Below are 23352 nucleotides of genomic sequence, written 5' to 3' on the forward strand. Positions count from 1 at the left end.
ACCTCAGCACCTATTAGATGGCAAACTCCATCTAGACCAGGGGTCAGCAACCTGAAACAGTGAAAGAGTCACTCGGAACCGGTTCCCTCACAAAAGGAAAAACTGGGAGCCGCAAAAAATGTGTGCACATGCGCGTACATGCGCGCATGCACAGAACAGGGTTTGAATGAAGAGTGGAGCCAAGGCAAGATATTATTTTATTATTATTATTATTATTATTATTATTATTATTATTATTATTATTATTATTATTTAATTTCTATACCGCCCTTCTCCCGAAGGACTCAGATATGCACCTACCCTGCATATTTGAATTGATTGGTTGAACTTTTTTAGTCCCACTTTTTTTTTTTGACTGCGAGGACTGAGAGCCGCAGGTTGCAGACCTGTGATCTAGAGCAATGGCATAATGTTGGCCCAAAGTAGAACTAGCTTTAAAGAAAATAAAAAGTATCATGAATTACACATCATAACTCTATTCACCACCAGGGAAGTTCCTACAGCACAGGCGTTGCTCCCGTAGCCAGTTCACACTAGTTAACCCATGGGTAGCTTTCAAGGGAAGTGGAACGAAATCAACTCGAGCTAGAATACCTTGATTCTTGAAATCTTTGCACCAGCAGTACTTCCATCTTGCTGGGATTCAGTCTTCGTCTGTTCCACCCGTTTTATTCCTTTACATCCTCTAAAACACTGATTCGAGAGTTCCACTGCATTTCCTGTTCAGCTTTGTGCAGAGAGATTTAATGGATGACTTGTTCTAAGGGCTTCCTCTAGATGTTAAAAAGAAATGAGCTAATTCTTTCCACTGAACTATCTAGGATTTAACTTCTCCTCCTCCCACTTCTGATTGGAATCACCTGCTCAGAAAGTAGCAAAACCACTGCACGATAATACCTCTGATTTCCAGCTGTTACAGGGACTCCCCAAAAATACGATGGTTAATAGCATACGACGCTGCTAATAGGATCAGGAGAGATATACCACAGTCATTCAAGTCATGCTGAAAATCATCCATAAAAGTGATTAATGCAGCTTTCCCCCCCCCCATGTCTAGGCGTAAATTCGAATTGGATATTTTATCCAGAACCTTCTGTACTTGTTAACCCATCTTCTCTACAATTTTCCATAAAAAGGGAAGGATTGGCACAATAACAATTACTCAACGCAGTTGAGTCAGGTGGTGGCTTGTCCAAAAGAGGGCACATTATTACCTCTTTCAAGCCAGGCAGCATCACCATATAGAATCTGGTCATGAACTTGCAACAGGTTCCGACTGTTTTTGCATGAGACAAAAAAACCCTCCAGTAATTCTGCGTGATTTTTGACTATAAGATATCTAAAGAACTGGTCTTACAAACGTTCCTTCCTTCCATCCATCCATCCATCCATCCATCCATCCATTATTTATTTATTTATTTATTTATTTATTTATTTATTTATTTATTCATTTATTCATTCATTCATTCAATTTCTATAGCCACCTATCTCACCTCAGTGACTCTGGGTGGCTCACAATTAAAACAATGCCAAAAACCATTAACCAAAAAAATTATAAACAAAGAAATCATCAAGAAAAATACCATTAAAAACAGAAATACCTGTAACTATAAGCAGCAAGAACCTATCAGTACCTCACAGTCAATGCAATAATTGAAGAGGCTCTTTGCTGCTGCCCCCATATCATCATGTTTTCAGGGCCTTCCTAAAGCCAGTAGGATCAGGACTAATCTAAGCTCTGTGTGCTAGCCTGTCAGACGCCAGCTTGGAGGAGGAGGAGGAGGAGTTGGAACCGGGACCATCTGGTGGGGATGGCACAGTTCCCCTGGAACAACCAGGAAGCCTGGGGGCCGAGGACAATGCATTCCCAGGCCCATTCAGCATGGGAAGGGGCAGTCAACCAGATGATGAGCCACCTACACGAGACGATGAAAGCTACAGATCACCCCCAGTGAGGAAAAACAGCCCCTCCTGGTGTCACAAGTGCTTTAGACTTTGCATAAAAGTAAGAAAAATTTCTTGAGATGAAGGTCAGAGAGTGTAGGCTACAGGAACCAGATAGTTAACCTGCTAAATAATAATAAATATAATAATCCTGCTAATAACAATAAATAGAATAATCATGCTCAATAAGATGCTAATGCCAATAATATCTACATTGCTGTCCTGGCTATTCCAGTAATACAGTTGAAGTCCCAATGTCTGACAGCTCTGGATAAGAAGACGCTGCAGCTGAATACAAATAAGATGAGACTGCTGTTTGTCCATCAAGCCCTTCTGTCAGTTTTAGCATTATTTCTTAAAAGGGTAGGTCAATGGACTTTGGGTCTTCCCAGACTTATTGTATGACTATTATTGGATAGGCAGATGAAGGCAGTGGCAAGTGAAAAGCTCTTGCAACATGGGGCTGACGGGTAAGACCGCTCACATACTGGAGCGTAGTTCCTGCGCTAACTTGTCTTGAACATGTCACATCGGTGCAATAGGCCCATACATTGGCTATCACTAGATTTCTACTTAATCGTTAATAGATTAGTTAATTTGGTACAATGGAATCTGATAGTGTTAACTTATAAAACCTTATATGGCTTGGTGCTAATATCTCCAGAACTGTCAATTCTGTTCACCTTCCAGAAGCAGGATAAAGCAAAACTGTTCCAGGATTCTTAGACAATGCTCTGGGAATTCCATATGTTCTTTGATTTTGGAGTTTTAGTTTGCTGGTTTTATTGTTATTTATACACTGCCAAAAGTTATAATTGCAGCAGAATGAATGGATGGGTATGTGTATGTATGTGTGTATTTATGAATGAGTCTGATATCAGTGTTTCTCAACCTTGGCAAGTTAAAGATGTGTGGACTACAACTCTCAGAATTCCCCAGCCAGCAAAGCTTCTAGACAGGTTGAAATCCAATCTGCCCAGAAGACACCAGGTTGAGGAAGGGTCAAAGATATCACCCACCTTATTTTTGGTTCAGAGAAAGTGGCCAAGAAGAAAAAAAAACTAAACTGAAGGAATAAGCTGGCTTTGAAAACGTAGAGGGCTCATGTATTAAAAAAAAGTGTTTGGTTGAAATGCAAAATACCAAAAAAATTATTGGAATGTCCTATTCATTATCATTTCCATCAAAATACTGTGCAAATGTAGGATTTTAAATAAGGACTATGTAGTGATTAAACTGTATGTTTTACTTCAGTTAGCCCAACATTTATTTCTAGAGTTAATACCTCTGGGAGATTTCCTTTAATGTCTGAGTTCAGAAAATAAAGTGCCTTAAAATGTGCCAAGAACAACTTTTTTTTTGTCTTTAAGAAGATACAGACCAACAAATGTATCTGGGAAAGAGGCAGCAGAGATGTTTAGAAACTTGGTAGTAGCTTATTGGCAGTCTTAGATTCAGGATCCACTGCAATTTAAAGTACTGTATTGCTATTGCCATGATTTATATGCTCAGTTATAAACTTTTTGTGTAAGGAAAAAAATGCTGTTTTTATTTTTAAACAAAAAGTTTCAAGATGATTCAACATGAAAAATAAAGCAATGTTAATCATTAATAAAAATAATAACACCATGCTTTAACAAAGTAAAGTTACAGGAAATTTAAAAAAATCATCAGTTCTTTAGACTGCTATTGGCATAGTCAGTATATTGAACCTTTTGTTTCTGGTCTTTCAGAAAAAGAGTGATTGCATGCAAATGAAGCATTCTGGATTCTTGACAAGACTCCAATATCATGTCCCTTTCAGAGTGAAACTGAGATAGATGATCACTTTCCTTTTAAATCTGGCTTTGTCACAGGTTGGGTTGGGAAAGCTGAAAACAAAGTTGCTTTAAAAAATCCTACAAATGTTGCGCGTGAATGCTTTTAGAAGATATCAGTGAAAAGACGCAATTATAAAACTGACTGGATGACCCAAACCTAAAAAGTACTTGAACTGCCACTTAAGCAGTTTGTTTCTTAAATGGCCACAAGTACACAAAATAGAATAAAGAGCTATTGAAAAAGAAAATGTTGGGACCACAGGTTTTCTTCCTGTATTGATCACATGGAAATGGAACCATGTCATCTCCTGATGGCCATACTTGATAGGTAAAGGTAAAGGTTCCCCCGCACATGCGTGCTAGTCGTTTCCGACTCTAGGGGCCGGTGCTCATCTCCTATTCAAAGCCGAAGAGCCAGCGCTTGTCCGAGGACGTCTCCATGGTCATGTGGCCAGCATGACTGGATGCCAAAGGCGCACGGAATGCTGTTACCTTCCCACCATAGTGGTCCCTATTTTTCTACTTGCATTTTTACGTGCTTTCGAACTGCTAGTTTAGCAGAAGCTGGGATGAGTAACAGGCGCTCACTCTGTTATGCAGCACTCGGGATTCGACCCGCCAAACTGCCGACCTTCTGATCGACAGGCTCAGCGTCCTAACCCACTGAGCCACCGCGTCCCTTATACTTGATATGTTCACCTATAAATTGATTTCCCAGGGTTCAGGTTTGCAGGTAGCCTAAGGCTGCATTCATACAGCAAACTTAATTTAATTTTGAATTTACGTATTTTTTTAAAATTCACACAATGCAGGCTGAGTTTGTACAACATGGCAAACAACTAAAAAAAACCCCTAACCTACCCAATTTGGCTGGGTTCACACAATGACAGCCTTAATGAGCTTACAAACCTCAAGGTAGAGATTTTTAGATTGCAGTCACCTTTTATAAGGTGTCAAAGTTCCAGCTGATGATCCCAACGAAGTAAGCACACCTGAGACATTATGATCTCTAATGCAAAACTTTATTGAGCACAGCATAACCGGCACTAATGATTGCAAAACCAATTCTGGCAATATGGCGCCAGAAAGATAGTTTAAAAACTAAAACCTTCTCTTCCCTCTCTGATACTTCAAGTCACATTGTCCAATTAATCTTCAGGCCATTGTTATGAGAAGAAAGCCTCTGCTTGCCATAACATATCTTCTGCGACCTTGCTTCCCATACGGATAGAAACCACCTCTACATCCCATACATTCCCCTCCCCCCCTTGGAACTATTCGCAAGCTAGAAGCAGCATGGCTGTCCTAGTGCAAGCAATCTTCGTAGCTTGACATAAGGTCCAAATCAGCTTGCTGTTCAAGATGCAATTCAAGAAATAAAATATTAACTCAAATGGTGTGGATTTGCCTTACTAGTGCCACATTTGGTGCTGAAATCAAGAGGATTAATTTGATTCTGGATAGATTGCTTTATATTAACGATGAGTAAGTTCCTTTTAATGCTCCCCAATATCAGAAATCTCGCAAAAACTGTGGAACTATCATCTGGCTAACAGAAATTATGACACAGCACCGAAAGGAGAAATCTACCCCAATATGCAAGAATAGATTACTGCTATGTGTTCTTTGTCAGTGTTTGTCAGAATTAGGCTATTAAATTCAACTTCATCACTAATTTTGAGATTCTGTCATATTGCCATAGTGATGTGCATATATTACTTTGATATAATAAAACTTATAAATGCAGAGTCAAAAGCAAACAACATTAAGATTCAGCCTTTCCTTCATATGTGAACTTGGTACATATTGGGGATTGAGACTGAGGGGCATTCTGCATTATCCATAACTATTTGAAGCTCCTTCAAATATTAAAACATGAAGGCTGAAATAAAAAGAGTATTATAAAGACACACTATTATTAACATAACACAAAAAGGTATAAAATTATGGACAAAAGCTACTACTTTTTATTGGATTAGCAAAAAAAATCTATCATAAATTCCTCCACCTATTTTATAATCTCTTCCAAAATTTGTATTATTAACGTAGATATAAATTATTGGAATTACTACATAAGAAGGAGGAATTAACACTATACACATAGGATGTAAGCATGAGAAGTTGCAATGTATTTATAAAAATCTTATAGAATTTTATGAAATCAAGGTGCATTAGCAGCTGATACTCACTATATCCCTATATCATAGGGAAATAGTACACACTATTTCATTTTGGTTTCTGAGCTTCCTGACATGTTAAAGTCCATAAAGTATATTCATTTAAGTATTTCAGGAACAGAAGGCAAGTGTATTGAAATTTATATTTCTTCTCAAGAAAAACGTTATTTTTTATTTTCTTCCTCATATCCTGCCTTTATTATTTTTATAAATACCGTAACTCAAGTGGTAAACATACCTAATACTTCTTCCTCTTCCTATTTTCTCCATAACAACAACCACCCTCTGTAAGGTGAGTTGGGCCGAGAGAGAGTGACTAGCCCAAAAGCTTTCTTGCCAAGGTGGTTTCTGAACGGTGAATGCCTTTGCAATCTGTCCAAGAAATGCATTTTTAACTAATTAATAAACATTAACAGTAGACATATCCAAATGCATTTGGCTACCAGGTACCTCCTCAGAAAGCATAACTATCCTAGTTGAGGTCAGTGGGAAATCTTCATCATTTTTGGAAGGCAACAGATGGAAGAGGCTGTGGCAATAGCAGCTTTGAAAGGATTGTGTTCACTTAACACTCCTTAAATTTTTGCTGTAAGAAGCTAATATCGCCGTTACCTCTCCACTACTTAAAGAGTGCAGAGAATTTGGACCTCACGCCATTCATCGTGGTCGAAAATAAGGGTTGGGAGAAGGGAGAGACGGTCTTTTCCCCCCCTTTTCATTGTTTCCTACGTTCACTTTCAGAATAACCATATCCACGTCTGTTCAGACGCCTTAGCCCCGTCGATGCCCTACTACAGGATGGCAGCCCTATGGTCTCTACCCCCACCCCAGCACTTACATGCGGCGGTAGCACCAGCAATAACCAGGCAGGGCGTCAAGTGGGCTGGGGTGGGCTCTCGGTGGGATGCGTTAGCTGGGGCATGGCCAAAAACCAGCTCGGAGCTCATCCAGCCCCAGAGCAGCATCGAGGAGGAGGAGGAGAAGGAGAGAGAAGGAGAAGGAGAGAGGAGGAGGAGGAGGAGGAGGAGGAGGAGGAGGAGGAGGAGGAGGAGAAGGAGGAGGAGGAGGAGGAGGAGGAGGAGAAGGAAGAAGAAGAAGGAGAAGGAAGAAGAAGAAGAAGAAGGAAGAAGAAGGAGGAGAAGGAAGAAGGAGGAGGAGGAGGAGGAGAAGGAGAGAGAAGGAGAAGGAGAGAGGAGGAGGAGGAGGAGGAGGAGAAGAAGGAGGAGGAGGAGGAGGAGGAGGAAGAGAAGGAAGAAGAAGAAGGAGGAGAAGGAAGAAGAAGAAGAAGAAGGAAGAAGAAGGAGGAGAAGGAAGAAGAAGGAGGAGGAGGAGGAGGAGGAGAAGGAAGAAGAAGAAGAAGAAGAAGAAGAAGAAGAAGAAGAAGAAGAAGAAGAAGAAGAAGAAGAAGAAGAAGAAGAAGAAGAAGAAGAAGAAGAAGAAGAAGAGGAAGAAGAAGAAGAAGAAGAAGAAGAAGAAGAAAGTTAGTTGTCGGCGACGACCCCAAAAGGGGTCAAGGTGACAAGAACAGTCTTCGAAGGAGACTAGCCAGAAAGGGGTGAAGGGAGCCTATCGGGGAGCAGAAGCGGAGAGTCACTGCGTGGCAATCAATACCCAGCTAACTAGCCGGCCGGTCAAGGCTGCGCCGGCTCCTCCGCACTACGCGCCCGCCGCCGTCCGGCCGGGCTTTGGGAAGGGTTTCCCGGCTTCCCCGCTGCCCCTCCGCCAAGGCGCAAAGAGCCCGCGCCGCGCCCTTCGCTTTTCCCCAGCGCGCGGCGGGCTGCGTCTGCCTGGGATTTCCTCTTCGGGGGAAAGTGCGTGGAAGCTGGGCGAAGGCTCCGCGCCGCTTCGCTGTGCCCGCCGGTTCCCGCCCCTTTCCTTCGCCTGCCTCTCCCTCTCCCTCGCGCGGAGTTGGGTCTCCCTCGGCCGCTCCGGTCCTGGGAAAGGACAGGGACTCTCTGGGCTGGAGCCGTCATGTGACCCGATTGGGCTGCCTGGATCGGCGCCGCACCATGCGTGAAGTGGGGGCCGGGCAGAGCGCGAGCCGGCGCCAGGTAGCGCCCGGGGGGCTGCTGCTCCCTCGCCTCTTCTGCCTGCTCCTCTTTTGGACCCAAGAGAGCGCCGGGCTGGCTGACTTCTCAGGTAAAGGGACGCCACCCTTGGCCGCCGCCGCCGTCCCTCCTCCTCCTCCTCTGTCAGTCCCCGCAAGGCAAGACGGGCGAGCCCCGGTGAGGGAAGGCGAGGAACCCCTTTGGTATATAGATAGAAGGGGACGTCTGAGCGCTTTTCGGGATGGAAGTCCCATAAGGATGAGATCAGGGAAGAAAGCTTTACCTGTTAAGTTTCTACCCACCCTGGAACTTTTAAATCAGGGGTCTTCAAACTTGGCCCCTTTTATGACTTGTGGACTTCAACTCCCAGAATTCCTCAGCCAGCTTTGCTGGCTGAGGAATTCTGGGAGTTGAAGTCCACAAGTCATAAAAGGGCCAAGTTTGAAGACCCCTGTTTTAAATGGTCGACATCAGCCTTCCCTGACTTAACCAGGAGAGTACTTGCTTACCACCGTTAGACAGTACAGGCCTTTTAACTGGGAGCGATGGTACCGGTAGTTAGGATCCAATACCTCTAGCAGAGAACATCGGGGTTGGAAACTTGCCGGTTATGGCAAAATTAAATACTAGTATGTTGACTCAAACTGCAAAGATGTGTACTCATTGGCAGCATATCCAGGCTCTCTTTCCTGAATTTCTTTAGACTTTTTAGCTAAGAAGTGGTTTCTCTTGGGATATTGACAGTACCTTCCTATCTACTAAAGGCTTCTAGGTAAATGAGAACCAAACTCATTTTAAAAATGGAAGCCTCGGTGTACTTTGTCAATAAAATATGTGTCAGGAACTAAGAATGAACCCATTATTATTACAAAACTGATAGGCCACAAATGCCCCTTTGATATTGCTTCCTCGTTTATTTTAATAGCTCAGCCCTTATCCGTTCTGATTGTATCCTGACCTTCCACCAGAGACAGTCGAATAATTATTATCGGCTCTGTTCAGTCAGGACATACTGTACAGCACCTGGATGCTTTGAAAGAAGCACTGGACATTAGCAAGGAATCTAGTGCCGAAGTATGCATATGTATAATGCATATGTATAATGCAGAAACTGTTTGATGCATATGCTTGTGAAGCTTACGGTACTCATGTTGGGGACACGGGTGGAGAGGAAGGAAAAGTCAATCCAGAAGACAGGTTTAGAAAAGATAACATTTGTTCTTAAGTATTCTAGAAAAAAATGCACATGTTAATTCATTCTTTGTTGTTGTTTTTTACATCACAATCAGAATAGCTAAAAGGCTTTTTAAAAGTTTAAGACCACAACAACTCTGTAATATTTTAAAAAAATGATTTCTATACCTGTTCATAGGTAGTAAGAATTTTAAGTAGCATTAGAGATTTTATTTTTTAAAAAAAGAGAAAGTTATAGTTATGCATTAATTTAAAATCAAAAAGTCGGTAGGGTTTTTTTTTAAAAAAAGAACAGTTATGAGCTTCAGGGAACACTCGATGTTCAGAGATTCTGAGAGTTGTAATCCAAAAATCTGAAGGGCAGCTGATTGCCTATAAAACTTTAATCATAAAGATAGCAAATTGTTTAGCATAGACGTTTGAAATGTATGATACAGTTTATACCAAGATGATTACCAAATATGTTTGAGTGATATTTAATTGAGCTACAGGTTGGTAAGAAAATATTGGATAAATAGCTACGCTAAAGTAGTCAGTCTGTGAATCTGTTCAAAATATATATTGACAGAATGTCAAAACCCCAAAATAGGAAGCTATCATTGCTCAGACATGTTGATAGATGCTCAGGGGTTCTGGAGAAAACTTGAGCAAGTATACAAAAAAGTAAATCTAATGCTATGACAACATAAGGCAAACATGAGTCAACAAGAATTTACATATTTCCTCACCCACACATGCAAGTGATATAAGGGATAGTACAATTGAATGGAAAAAGTGCTGCAAGTTTAATCATTCAATATCCATTGTTTTTGGACGGGAAAAGTTATATAGCTTAGGTGCTTAAAAGGACACAGAACATTTACCAGAATTTCCCCTACCTAGACAGTTAATTCTGAGGACAGTTGCTTTCATGCTTTATTAGTTGTGCTTGTGCAACTAAATTGTATGAATTGTAAGTGCAATTTAGTTGCACAAGCACAACTAATAAAGCATGAAAGCAACTGTACAATACATCCATCCATTTTAGAATATGTGAAAAGATTTACAGGCATAGGACAGGAAGTTGACTCTTGACCATGAGACTGCAACCCAACATGAGATATAGTGCATCTTAAAAACTCATCTTGAATGCATTTAGAGTTTAACAGTTCTAAACTTTACAATTGGTTAATGAAAACCAAATCCTGGCCAGTTCATTTTGTGTGTTTTTTTTAAAGCTGTTAAATATATTTATTTTAATTTATGATTTTTTGCAGTCTCTTGCAAGTTAATGGTAATATCCAAACAACAGCAAGAGTTATGTGTACAGGTTTTTTGAACCCAGTGAAATAAATCCAGTTGTTAGATACAAGTTGTCATCGAGTTATGACAGTAATGGAGCCTGCTCATTTTGGTCATAGGCTGTAATGGATATAAAACAAGATGGTCATGTGACCAACACAATTTTAAGAGACATTTTATGACAGTTGCTAAGCAAATACCATAGTAATTGTATGAATCCATTGTTCTCTAAGGTATGGTTTTGCCAAAACACAGAAGTACCAGTTTTCTGCAAAACCATTGTAAAATGCGGTCTCATGTACATGGGGTACTGCAAATGACTGTAAGTCCATCCATGTTGCCCAGCGCCCAAACCTCAGAATTTCTGATTTGGATGGTAAGTCCCCTTTTCAGGTAGGTTGTAACTTTGAACAGTCACTAAGCAACTGGCTGTAAATTAAGGACTGCCTATATAAAGTTTTCAGTTTATTCATGAGCTTTCAGTCTACATCAATTTAAATGCTACCGTAGTATTAGATGATCTGTTTATGGAGTAGAACCAGGGGGTCTGTTTCTTGCAACTGGATGCTATGGATGCTAAATAAGACACAAAAATTTGTACAGTTCATGCAAGATAGTGAGCCTCTGATTGCTAATACTTTCCTACAGTAAGTATCTGCATTTCCTCTGCTCTAGACTTCCAGTTGATTTGATCTGTATTTTTATCTGGATTAGTTTGTTTGACTGAGTGATTGCCATCATTAACTAATGTCTGCATATTGTACAAATAGTATGCATTGATAAAGGGCATAGCCTGATAAGGATCTGTTGGTGCTCTATTGGGCTGTTTTGATAGTCCCTGTTAAACTTTGGGGGAGAGTATCTTTTGTTGCACACTTCACTACAGCTCTGGGATGGGGGGGGATTGGCTTCTTTGCACTGACAGCAAAGATTCTGCAGCATGCTGGCTGGAGAATTCTGGGAGTTGAAGTCCACACATTTTAATGTTGCCAGGTTTGAAAAACACTGTTATACAGCCATATTTTCCATTTGTGATGTTCCAAACATCTGCTAGTAGGTTTGACAACCAGAAGGGTGGCTGGCACAGCACAAAATTTTGATCCAGGTCTAGTATTGTAAAACTTAAAAAAAGTTTTAGCCAATGTATTCTTGCCTTTTTTTAAGGAGTACTGATACTCCTTATCCTTTCTTCCAATATTGCTTTGAGCTGCTGATTTTTTCAGGGCTACTTTTAAGTGTAAATAGCTTTTTTGAACTCTTGCAAATTATTGGATGCTTTTCCATGTTAGTATATAACTAGTATTCTCTCATCAGACTAGCCAAACACCTGTTTATGACATGACACTAAATGACAGTCTTTACTTTGCTAATACACAGAATTTAGGACTAAATTTATTTTCCATACATATGATTCCAAGGAAGAGAGTAGTGACCACTGTTGCAGCATGTGATCATAAAACTTAATTTCTGTGTTGGCAAACACTGCAAGATTATTTCTCTGGCACTTCATTTAGATCTTTCAGAAATAACTATTCAGAAACAGTGCCAGGTTACCTTAGTTTCACAGGTTCCTAATGGGACTTAAGTTTGAAATAACTAAACTGCAACTGTGAATCTGGTTGCATGGCATAGTTTCTAGTTGGATGTAACTTTTCAAAGGGATTGTCCTAAAGTTCCAATATTCTTAATAGCCGCACAATGGAGCTAACACCAATATAACTTAATCATGATCTTATGCTCAAGGAGTAATTTGACTAATGATATAGCAATAGCTCAAGAAATAAATAACATTGACCAATGTTCCACAGCATCCCTTTGCAAGTCAAGAATCAGCTTGCAAGTCACAATACCGCAGACTGAAAACCATCATGGATAAAAGACATTCAAGATCATGTAGGGTATCATCCTATTCAGATGTGCTGCAAGCAAAATAATAGATACTGTAACATTACTTCCCATGGTAAATAGTCAGAGGAGTCCTGTCCGTAGATTTTCAGAGCTCCCAGAAAAAGAATTATAGTTTTGGGGTGTTAGTAAAGTCATGCACAACTGAATGGTATTGATGTTACACATAGCATGTATAGACACTGAGCTGCGGACAACCGTTGGAAAAACAGCAGAAACAAATTCAGTCCAAACTGTAAACTTTTAATAAACTTTTATACTCTCCCTTTAACTATCGTGTATATTTTTGTTTTTAAGATACTTATTATGATGACTTTCTATATTTATATTTGTTTTTATATCTTCAGTATTTATCTATTGTTATGTATCACCCAGAGTCGCCTTAGGTAAGATAGGCAGCTATTATTATTTATTTATTAAATATTAATTTATTAAATAAATAAATAAAGTCTCCTATGGAAGCTAGAGTGAGTAGAACTGATGACTGTAATTGTTTTTTCTCTGTGTGAGATCTTTTGAGGTCTCTATTGATTTCAGTGAGAGTATCTAGCAATTCCAGTTAGCAATAGTAATAGCACTTAGATTTTTATATCGCTTCATAATGCTTTACAGCCCTCTCTAAGCGATTTACAGTCAGCATATTGCCCCCAACAAGCTGGGTCCTTAATAATTAGCCATTATTAATTGAGAGATTATTTTCTGCTATGATCTCATATGATATTCTATGACAGTATTGTTTACATATGGGTCTGTTTTTCATCATACATTTTAAATAGTTTTGAGTAGTTTAATTACTTTTTCTTTGATTTGCTTAAAAATGTATTGTTTTAATAAGAATGAAATATGATCTAAGTTTTAATTTGTTGGCATTTTATAAAATCATGTCAATATGTGATTATCTACAAGGATCAATGACCATAATTACTTGAAACAAAAGGAAAAATAAGGATCCCCAGTGGGGACAGAAAATATCAGAGTTGTGAAATAATGTTGAATAATATTTCAACTCGGCAGTGGGAAAGACTTACCAAAAAAAGGCCAGCATTTGCCTTATAACTCTGGTTGGATGTATGGTGGTGTAAATCTTAAAGAACCACAAGCTGTCACAGTTTAGTAAATACCAGGCATCTAAAGTTGTTGATCTGGGTTCAACTTTCTCTTCCTTGTTAGTAGCCACAGAATAGATTTCTTTAAACTTGGCTGAGTTTGTGAAAACAAATCCTTTTAAAGAGACAGATCACTCTTCTGCCTTGTGTAAACACAAAAGTTTATTATAGAGAAAGCAGTGAGGTACATTTGATTAATAACTCGCTGTGTTTCATATGAACTTTTTTCCGATAAAGTAAAACTTTACATTTTGTTTGACAGCAAATGTTGAAGTGCTACAATGTACCTTGCCAAAAAGGAAAAAAAAAGAAAAGGCAAAAATTATGAGATCCAAAATGCCAAGAATTTCCACACTCAATAATGAGATGATTAATGAGGCAAGTTAAAAAAAATACTCCTGCTTAAACCCTTTCTCATTCCACATGAATCTTGAGCTCTGATATTAAGATTATTCATTGGTATATTTTCCAAGGTCAGTGATTATTTTGAAAATGTGGGGTTTTATATTAAGAATGTTGGAATTTTTGTCCTACCCACACTTGCCAATAATCAACATCACTAGTCTGAAGGACTACAGTAATTTCCCTGCCTCCTCTGGATAAAATGTATTTACTTTCATTTCCATTGACGTATGCATTATATTCAGCTGTGATCCTGAAATGAAAGTTGTTTGTTTATTAAAGACAGAAGGCATCCCATTTTTTCAGCAGTCTAGAAATAGATGTAGGTTGCGTCATCACTGTTGAAGATTTATAAAACAGCACATATGCTTCCAATTGTAATGGATTTTAACTGTCAAAAAGTCTAAAAGTTGATACAATAATGGTATCAGATCTTTTCTTTCAAAGCTGTAATCCTCAGCAGTTTAACTGAAAAGTAGATTTTATTGAAATCAATATTGCTGACTTAATTGGGCACATTAAGTATTTTGAAGTAGATCCTGAAGGTTATAACTGATTTTGCTTTCAGTGTGCAGTGAAATTTAGAAACACTAATTTGTGATTCTGTTATCATATATCTGATATATATATTTGTAGATTTTATTTTCAAGAAGAATATCGTATATCAAAGACTCATATGATCAGAATTATTACATAATTACATAAAGCAGCTGTCTTAATTGTGGTATCTGTGATACGTAGGTATGTTCATTTTATTTTGCATACTCTTTATTCCTACAAAGAGATTTTATTTCCATTTATGTAAAAGGATCTACATAGGGAGAAATGTTTACTGTATGTATATTTCAGGCTTTCTGTATTATAACAGTGAATTTCTAGAAACTTTATCACTATTCCTCCTGATTCTCCTGTACCCATATGACTAGTACACATGTACAGTATTTTATAATGGTTTCTTATTCTTGAAAATTTAAGAATTTGAAAATCTTTGTATTTTTGACAGCAGAAAAATTGGATTTACAACAAAAAAGGGTGATATCATATAAACATTGACTGTGAGAAGAAATACTGCTTTTCATTATTTTAAATTCCAGGGAAACAACATTCCATATTATTCCATACATCCTCATTGTTTGCTACCATTACAATAATATACCCCATATGCAGAATGATTGGCAAATATTGAATTGTTTAAAATATTTAATTCTTCAGTCTCATTTCCCGATTGGTTACAATGACTAATTTTAGTATCTTAAAAGAGATTTAGAATAAAATAGTAAAATGACAAAGAAATAGTAAGGCCATAATTCTATATATTATCTCAATAGTGAGTCTAATTGAAGTTAGCAAGACTGGTTTCTACGTAATCATGTATCGGACAAAAATATTTCAGAAAAAAGTTCCTTATTTTGGTCCAGTTTAATAGAACACCTCCAAATGCAAAACAACTCTGAAATCTCACTGGGTTTATTATGTAACAATTTCCCCAATGTTGTCTATGAGGTGGTAGGAGATTTCAGAATAACCCATTCTTTCAAATATTTCAGAATTCTTTATACAGTAAACAGTAGGCAGTTGACAGAAGTAATAATTGGTCATTTAACAGTTGGATTGGCACAAATATTGGATTACAACTCCCAGTGTCCTAGAGTAGCAGTCCCCAACCTTTTTGGCAGCAGGGACTGGTTCTGTGAAAGACAATTTTTCTACGGATGGGGGGGGATATGGTTTTAGTTTCATTCACTTGCCCGCTGCTCACCTCCAGCTGTGTGACCTTGTTTCTAACAGGCCACGGGGTCAGCACCAGTATGTGGCCCAGTGGTTGGGGACCTCTGTTCTGGAGTATCTCATGCTGGTCATGGTAGTTGGACCTCTTAAGAGGTAGAATTCAACACTCCAGGACAGGGGTAGGCAACCTCGGCTCTTTTATGACTCGTGGACTTCAACTCCCAGAATTCCTGAGCTAGCTGGCTCAGGAATTCTGGGAGTTGAAGTCCACGAGTCATAAAAGAGCCGAGGTTGCCTACCCCTGCTCTAGGAGAACTAGAGTTTTCTTATTTTTAGCCTATATTGACTAATGGTAATCATATGATTTCAGTGAAGTATTTTCCATATTGAATTGTATATGGTGCAAGACGGAAAACTATGTTTTTTTACATATTGTCTAATTAGTATAAATGATTTCCCTATGTCAGAGTTTGCCTACTATAAGGAAACTGCCCTGTAGGCTAAATCCAAACTTGGTCTTACTTAAAGAAGACTCCTTGAAATCAATGACATAAATTAATTGTTTTCAGTCTATTTACTCTAAGGGTCTTTCCCCACTATTGATTTACAGACCCATTCCTGAGTCAGCAGAAAATTACAGTGGCCAGTGGTATTTGTGGGGGAGCCAGGGAAGCAAATCTGGCAAGATGGTGGTCACAGCATTCTGACCCATTCCCCATTCTGTTTATATGTCCATCACCAACCTCTACACATATAAAGGGGTGGGAATTTGATTATGATGCCATCCCTGATATCTTGCCTAGTTTGATCTCTCTCCCTTGGAAGCTGCTGATACTGTTACATAATTGGCAGTCCCTCTTGCTAATCCCTATCCTGCATCTATTTTTCTCTGTTTCAAGTCACTGCAGTCATCTAATTCCCCTTCAAGGTAAAGGATGACCAAGCCTAAGAAAGGTTAAAGGCCATGAGGTTATCCTTAGCGTGAATTGGAACAAGGGGCGAAATATTACATTACGGATTCAAGATAAGGACACCAAGTTTGTCTCATTCATGGGCTAGGAAGGAGGTCAAGGCAACATTATGGTGCAGAAAAATGATGGGGAAGAAGAAAATGGGCATATTTGTGCCGCCATAATTAGGTAGACGTGGAGAAAGTCACAAGTGAGATTAAACCTGTATATAACTGAATGTTCTCAATACGAACAAAGTCTTTTGTTCTTGGCTCAGTTGCAATAGTGGCATAATACAATGTTATCTTTGCTTCAGCAGTACAAAAAGGTTCTGTGGCACTTGACCTTGAGAGCTTTCAAGTGTAATCCAGAGAGAAGTTACATGTAAAAATTGATTGGCAATCTGTAGTCCCAAGAAAGATATACCGTCTTCCGTATGTTGAAGACAGGTGTTAGTTGTACACGAAAACCAAGCAAATATTATTCTCTTTCTTAATAGAAACTGCTATGAAGTGCTCTCTCCCTCTCCCTCTCTCCCTCTCCCTCTCCCTCTCTCTCTCTCTCTCTCTCTCTCTCTCTCTCTCTCTCACACACACACACACACACACACACACACACATACTAATATAGGGTTTCTTGCATGAATGTTATTTTTTTTCTCAGCTAAACACTGAGCCAAGAAATAAAACTTCTTCTCTGCATTATTTCTTATCCTAAAAGAGAAGTTTGAGAACGTGAGTGTTTTGCTGATTGCAGTTGATAGCTAAATTTTCAGTGTGAACGTGTATCACCTTATCACAAAGGGTTAATACAATGCTAAGAATTGTCAACTTGCCAATAACTGAAAGAAAGACTATTGTGTATGAATGTTTTCCTCCTATTGCCACTGTGAGAATGTGCATTGCCAACCCACATTGCAAAAATTTGAGTAATGTTTACAATCTGCAATGGAAACAGAAAAAAAGGAAAAAGATAAGAGTTAGCTTTGTGTAGCTGTTCTTGGCTGGCTGGATTTTGAGACAGCATGACTAGTGAATATTGGAACATTTATTTAAGAAATGGGAGAAAAAAACCCACAAAGGCAAATCAGATACTGAAAGAACAGGTACGGGCAAAAATTAAACTCTTCAGCAATGGAAAACCAACTGCCCTCCAAATGTTGTTGGGTTTCAATTCCTATTAGCCCAGCCTATGAAGTTATTAAAGAATAACAGATTATGGTAATCATGTTTTTTTTCTGGATCAGACTTCATTTCATCAGATGTATACAGTCTTGTCCTGAAAGAGGAGTCTGTTGGGAACAGACACAGTCTCACAAACATACAGACAGATCAGTTTTGGGGGATGGCAACTAACAAAAGAACACAAGAATTATTGGATCAACACAAGCATTCTTGCATTGTTGAGGTGATTGTTTTGTCATGCTCCCAAAACCAAGGAAGACACACTGAGTTTCTTCTAAGCAGTTTCTTTTATTGTTCCTCACCTATAGACAGAAATCTTGCAAATTAAAGCAATTTGCTTGCAGCATTAAAGATACTGTATTCTTTGAGGACTCTTAGGGAGGACTCTTCCTCCCAACCAAAGTTTGCTTTCTCTTGCTCCTCTGGAATGCATCCTTTCCCTCCTGGGAAGTTGGACTACATTCCACCACCACATGTCTATAGTGTAAGAAGAAAACTTGACCTCTTATTATTTTGGGAGAAACTGTGGCATGAAGCTGCTCAGATCTGCCCACTAGTTCCTCTTATATGCAGGCAGTTAATGAATGCTAGTTAATAAATGAAATAAATCTCATTTATTTTTTTAAAAAAGAAGAATATGAGAATGGATGCATATCAGAATATATTTTATGATTATTATTTCATGGCCACAGCAAGTTTATGCTTTTAATCCAAAGCCCATTTTTTGGATTCATTGCTCTACAAGGGGAGTAGGAAAGATTGCTCCGTGAAACCTTAAGAATGGCTACCATTAAGGGCTTCTCAGTCTTCTTCAAAACTAACATTGGCTCAGAGTAGAGCTAAAATTGCCCAAAGACATCCTGAGCAATAGCTGCAGACCAAGGAGAATTATATCATGAAGCAAGGGGAGGTGGGCTGGCTGACTGATAGTCAGGGTTCCTTTGGATAGACCCACATAAAAATGTATATCCAGAGTGAATTTTTAATTCTAGCTAAACTCATTGGTCACACTAACTTGTCAAAGCTAGCCTCCTTTCTTCCTATAGAGTGAATGGGGAATGTTGACAGGGAGAAAAACGAAACTGGGAAAACCATCAGTCTCTGTCCTTAACATGCTCTGTGCATCATAAGGACAGTCCCAATGATGAATTATGTACGGGAGGCAGGATTGGGATCATCTAAGTGGGAAGCAAATTTTATACCGATAGGCATAAGGACTGGTAGATACACTTTTTCAGATTTGATGAATAGCCCTAAATAGCATCCTAGGAATCTTTTCAACTGTTTTATTTTATTTTATTTTTATTTTTATTCCATTTATATCCCGCCCTTCTCTGAAGACTCAGGGCGGCTTACAAGCTTAGCAGTAGCCTTCCTTCTATGTATATGCCTGCTTATTAGGGCTTTCACACACACCCCAAGCGGCATTATTACAAAGTCAGCTTAATTGCCCCCAACAATCTGGGTCCTCATTTTACCTACCTCGGAAGGATGGAAGGCTGAGTCAACCTTGAGCCTGGTGGGATGTGAACCTGCACTAATTGCAGGCAGCTGGTGTTACTTAAGGAGGCATTAGCCCACTGCATTAGCCCACTGCTCCACCAAGGCTCTGTTATTGCATGATTGGCAGAAACCAAAAATTTTGCGACATTGAGATATTACGTGAGATTTCTTTCTGAATGTGTGGTGGTTACGGTCAACACCATCTAAAGATATTGCAAATACTGTGATGTCTATACCCAGATTAGATGGACAGGGACGACAGAGAATGAGGTGGCTGGATGGAGTCCAGTAGGCGTGAGCTTAAATGGACTCCAGAAGATGGTAGAGGACAGGAAGGCCTGGAGGAACGTTGTCCATAGGGTCACGATGGGTCGGACACGACTTTGCAGCTAACAACAAAATGATTCAATTCAATATATTTTCCTCTATTCCTAGGACCTGACGAAGCATTAACAATTCAACAGTGCCCTTTGATATCCAATTAGGGAGTTTTAAGTGGAATGAAATAATCTTGCCAATATGATAGCTTGCATTGGTAGTTGTTCTATAGCAGGCATGTCAAACTCGTGATGTCACATGACGTCGCGCGACATATTGCAACTTTTTCCCCATTGCCGGCAATGCGCTGGGCACAGTTTCAGTATGATGCATCCGGCCCACGGGCCAGCAGTTTGACATGCCTGTTCTATAGGTTTCAGGCTTCATTCTTGTTGAGTTGGTCGTTTGCTGATGTTGTCATGAATTTTTCAATTGCATTTGGTACATTCTTGTGAGGACTTGATGGATGAGACTTTTAGGAACCTGGCCAACCATTTTTGTGGTATTTCACTCTATTTTGATCTGAAATAAATTGGCCTGTAATGAAAAATAGATGGTACATTGACAGTTCTTATTACAAAATATAGATTGAACTATTCCAGCCGGTATAATTAATATTTATGTTAATTGTCGTAGCTTGATGATACTTATGTTAGCTCCTGAAATAAAAGCCTGAGCAATATCTGTTTATCTAGCATCCTGCCACTGTTGTGATTTTTTGCTGGAGGGGCAGACAGATATCTGGTTTATGAAGGGTTTAGTTATTTTTCTTTGATTACTAAGATCAGCCACTTAAAGCCTGATGCAACAGATAACCACTTAGAATTAAACAATTCTAAGGTCAGGGAATTATTCTGAGTAGCAAGACTAATTGAAGATAATAGCACTTCCACACAGAAAAATTGAGTCTTGGTTATTACCACAATTTTCATTTTTGCTTCAGTGGTATAATTTACCGTAGGTTGAAGAATATAAAAGATTGGGTCTGTGGGCCTTTTGTGACCTCTTGAGTCACAAAGCACCTACCCTTAATTCTGTCCAAGACTCTCCAAGAAATTGGGCCTGTTCCCCCCACGTTTGGAAAGTGGCCTTCAATGTACCATATCAAGGGGAATCATTGTTGGTTGAGCAGTTAAAACCAGAGCTCTCCATTCTATCAATAGATTCAGGTCTACTGTTTATGCTTATTGTTCACTGCATTTGTAGTGGTAGAGGATATCCATGATATTATCAGGAGCTTTCAAAAGGCATCCTTCTGATTAATCACTCAGTACATGCTTTGTGGGGGGAAAAACTTGTTCTCAGAATATAATCCTTTAATTAATTCCTTACTGAGTTGCTGAAGGCAAAGATCATTTTGGTCTAAAAATTCTTAATTAAAAACAAACATTACTGTGTTCAACATCTTTATTTAGAAACATTTTCTAGTGGTATCAAGTATCGTTAATGCAGTAATCAAAATCTTGAACCCAAAATTGCTCATGTTCGTTCTTAAAAAATCATACGTATATTATTTCATGTGCTATGCCTGCTTCAATAATGATTCAATAATTTCTGAGCTCATGGATAACCAGCATCTCTCCGCTTTCATTAAAGCATCCTGGCTTTTTTCAGGCTTCTGCACAAGTCTGAAAAAAAGAAGCTGCTGCTTTAAGAAATCATTAATTAAGAGTAATACGGCTGTTAAAGTAGAAACAGCCACATTCGACTTTGCTTTTCACGAATAACAGTGAGGTGTTGGGCTCAGGATAACAGGCAAAAGAGTTATCTGGCATTGATCTGAAGCTGAAATCTACGTGTATTATTGCTAAGAGCGTCAAGAGTTGCAAATGGGCTAGATCTCCAAGAAGCCTGCATTTGACCTGCTCTGTTGAGCCATTAAAACTGCCATTGATTGGCACAAAATACAGAGGGGTTGGGCCTGGGGAATGAGCAACCCTACTTCCATTGATTTCATGAGAGAAAAGAGGCTATGTAAATCCATTGCTGTCCATCGTGACAGATCTAACCCAATACCAAGAGTTCTCTACTTTTGAAAATTTTCTGGTAATAAAGTACCCAGTAAGCCTGCCTAAATGTGTTCTGCGTTTTCTGATTTTGTGTGAAAAATCAGAAGACGGACTGAATCTTGATAAACTGTGTGTGATTTTTCTGTTGAATAAAGGGATTCTTGCAAGTAGCAAAAAACTGAGAATGTCTCGCAACCTAACATGCCTGCCCAAGGAAGAGTAAATCTGCCTAAGGAAGATCTTCTGAATGAGCCGCTTGTCCTTTCTCTCTTGATCTGGCCAAAAGCTGGGGGGGGGGGAGAAGAGAGCAGTTGTTAACATGTTCATTCATGGACTTCATGAGTAGTGGCAAGAAACTGGCTTTGCCAAATAACTGTTACGAGAACGGTACTAGAATAATGGTGATCTATAAAGTAACATGAAAAAGACCAAAGTTGCTGCCTGTTTTTGATGCATTTTTCTTTTGGTTGGATGCTCTCTTCCTTGCCAAAACATGAAGCTTGCAGAGGGTGTGTATGAAGCTGATAATTCTCTGGCAATATTTACAGAAAATTTCTCACAGCCCCTGCAGGTATGGATCCAGGAAACAGGACCTGACTGGACCAACCAGTACTAAGAGTTATTGAACCTCAGAAGTCAGTGTAAATCCAAGATTTCAGTTTAAGTGAATTCCTGTTGGGGCTTGTTTTTATTCTGATTAAATATACCGGTAGCTATAAGCCATAACTAAGAGAGGACTCCAGGATAAGATTTTTTGTTTCTCCTTAACCCGAAGTGAACACCTATAGATTCTATTGGCTTCATATTAGAAATTTAACTTCAAGATGGAGAAAGCAGAAAGCAAAAATAAAGAAGAGATGGGTGTCATGTAAGTTATTAGCATCTCTGGAGACAGTATAGCCTAAAAGGAAGCAATCTACATAACAGTACAACAAGTTTCCTTATCAATTTGAAACAATAAAACCCCATAACTATTTTCATCCTTCAGGGTGCACATATTGCAATAATATCACTTACATTTTAAACTACAGTTCAAGTGGTAAAATTTCTATTGAACTCCTGGCATTTTTTTTTCCAAATTTTATTTATATACCGCCCTTCTCCCGAAGGACTCAGGGCGGTGAACAGGGCAGATAGATAAAAATACAAAAATACAAAAGTTAAAAAAAGAATTAAACATGTGCCCAGCTAAAAACAATAAATACATATAATAAAATGAGAATAAAAAACCCAAACCATCCCCCATCAGGCCAGGCCGGCTTGTTCAAATAAGAATGTCTTCAGATCGCGACGGAAGGAGCGAAGATCGGGCGCCATCCGGAGCTCAACTGGCAACCGATTCCATAGCTCCGGGGCGCCCACAGAGAAGGACCTCCCCCTGGGGGCCACCAATCGACATTCTCTGATCGGTGGCACCCTGAGGAGGCCCTCTCTGTGGGAGCGCACAATTTTGTCATTTTTGTCATTTTTATCTGACAAATTTGTCATTTTTATCTGACAAATTAAATGCTATTGTACCATCCACGGAACCACGGAATAATGTAACTGATGGCAAAGAATACTTAGGTACAGCGATAGGAATTTGCAGGATCAAAATAGTAGCTAAAATGTTCAGAGAAACTCATTCAAAAGTCTACATAGCTAATATCCTCAAGAGAATACTGGGCTGATTTGTGCATGGGAACATTTTGTTCCAAACAGATTAGAAACCAAATTAACGTAGATGTAGGCCCACATTCTTCAGTGCCCTGTGGAGATGCTACTTGTAGTCCCTCTAAGGCTG

The 23352-nt window shown here is 39.1% G+C and overlaps 1 protein-coding gene across 2 annotated transcripts in view; it reads left to right on the forward strand.

The window, feature by feature from the left end:
- Nucleotides 1-7425: 7425 nt before the first annotated feature.
- Nucleotides 7426-23352, forward strand: part of EVA1C (eva-1 homolog C) — a 36147-nt gene continuing 20220 nt past the window's right edge. The window contains exon 1 of one of the 2 annotated variants that reach the window (XM_083361553.1): nucleotides 7426-8080. In XM_083361553.1, coding sequence (XP_083217679.1) covers nucleotides 7951-8080 — 130 coding nt within the window. In that variant the 5' untranslated portion in view covers nucleotides 7426-7950. Of the gene's footprint in view, nucleotides 8081-20035; nucleotides 20117-23352 lie in introns of those variants that run through there. The other variant, XM_083361554.1, reaches the window with a different exon arrangement.

Source organism: Vipera ursinii (genome assembly GCF_947247035.1).
Source record: "Vipera ursinii genome assembly, chromosome: 4".
Classification (NCBI taxonomy): Eukaryota; Metazoa; Chordata; class Lepidosauria; order Squamata; family Viperidae; genus Vipera; species Vipera ursinii.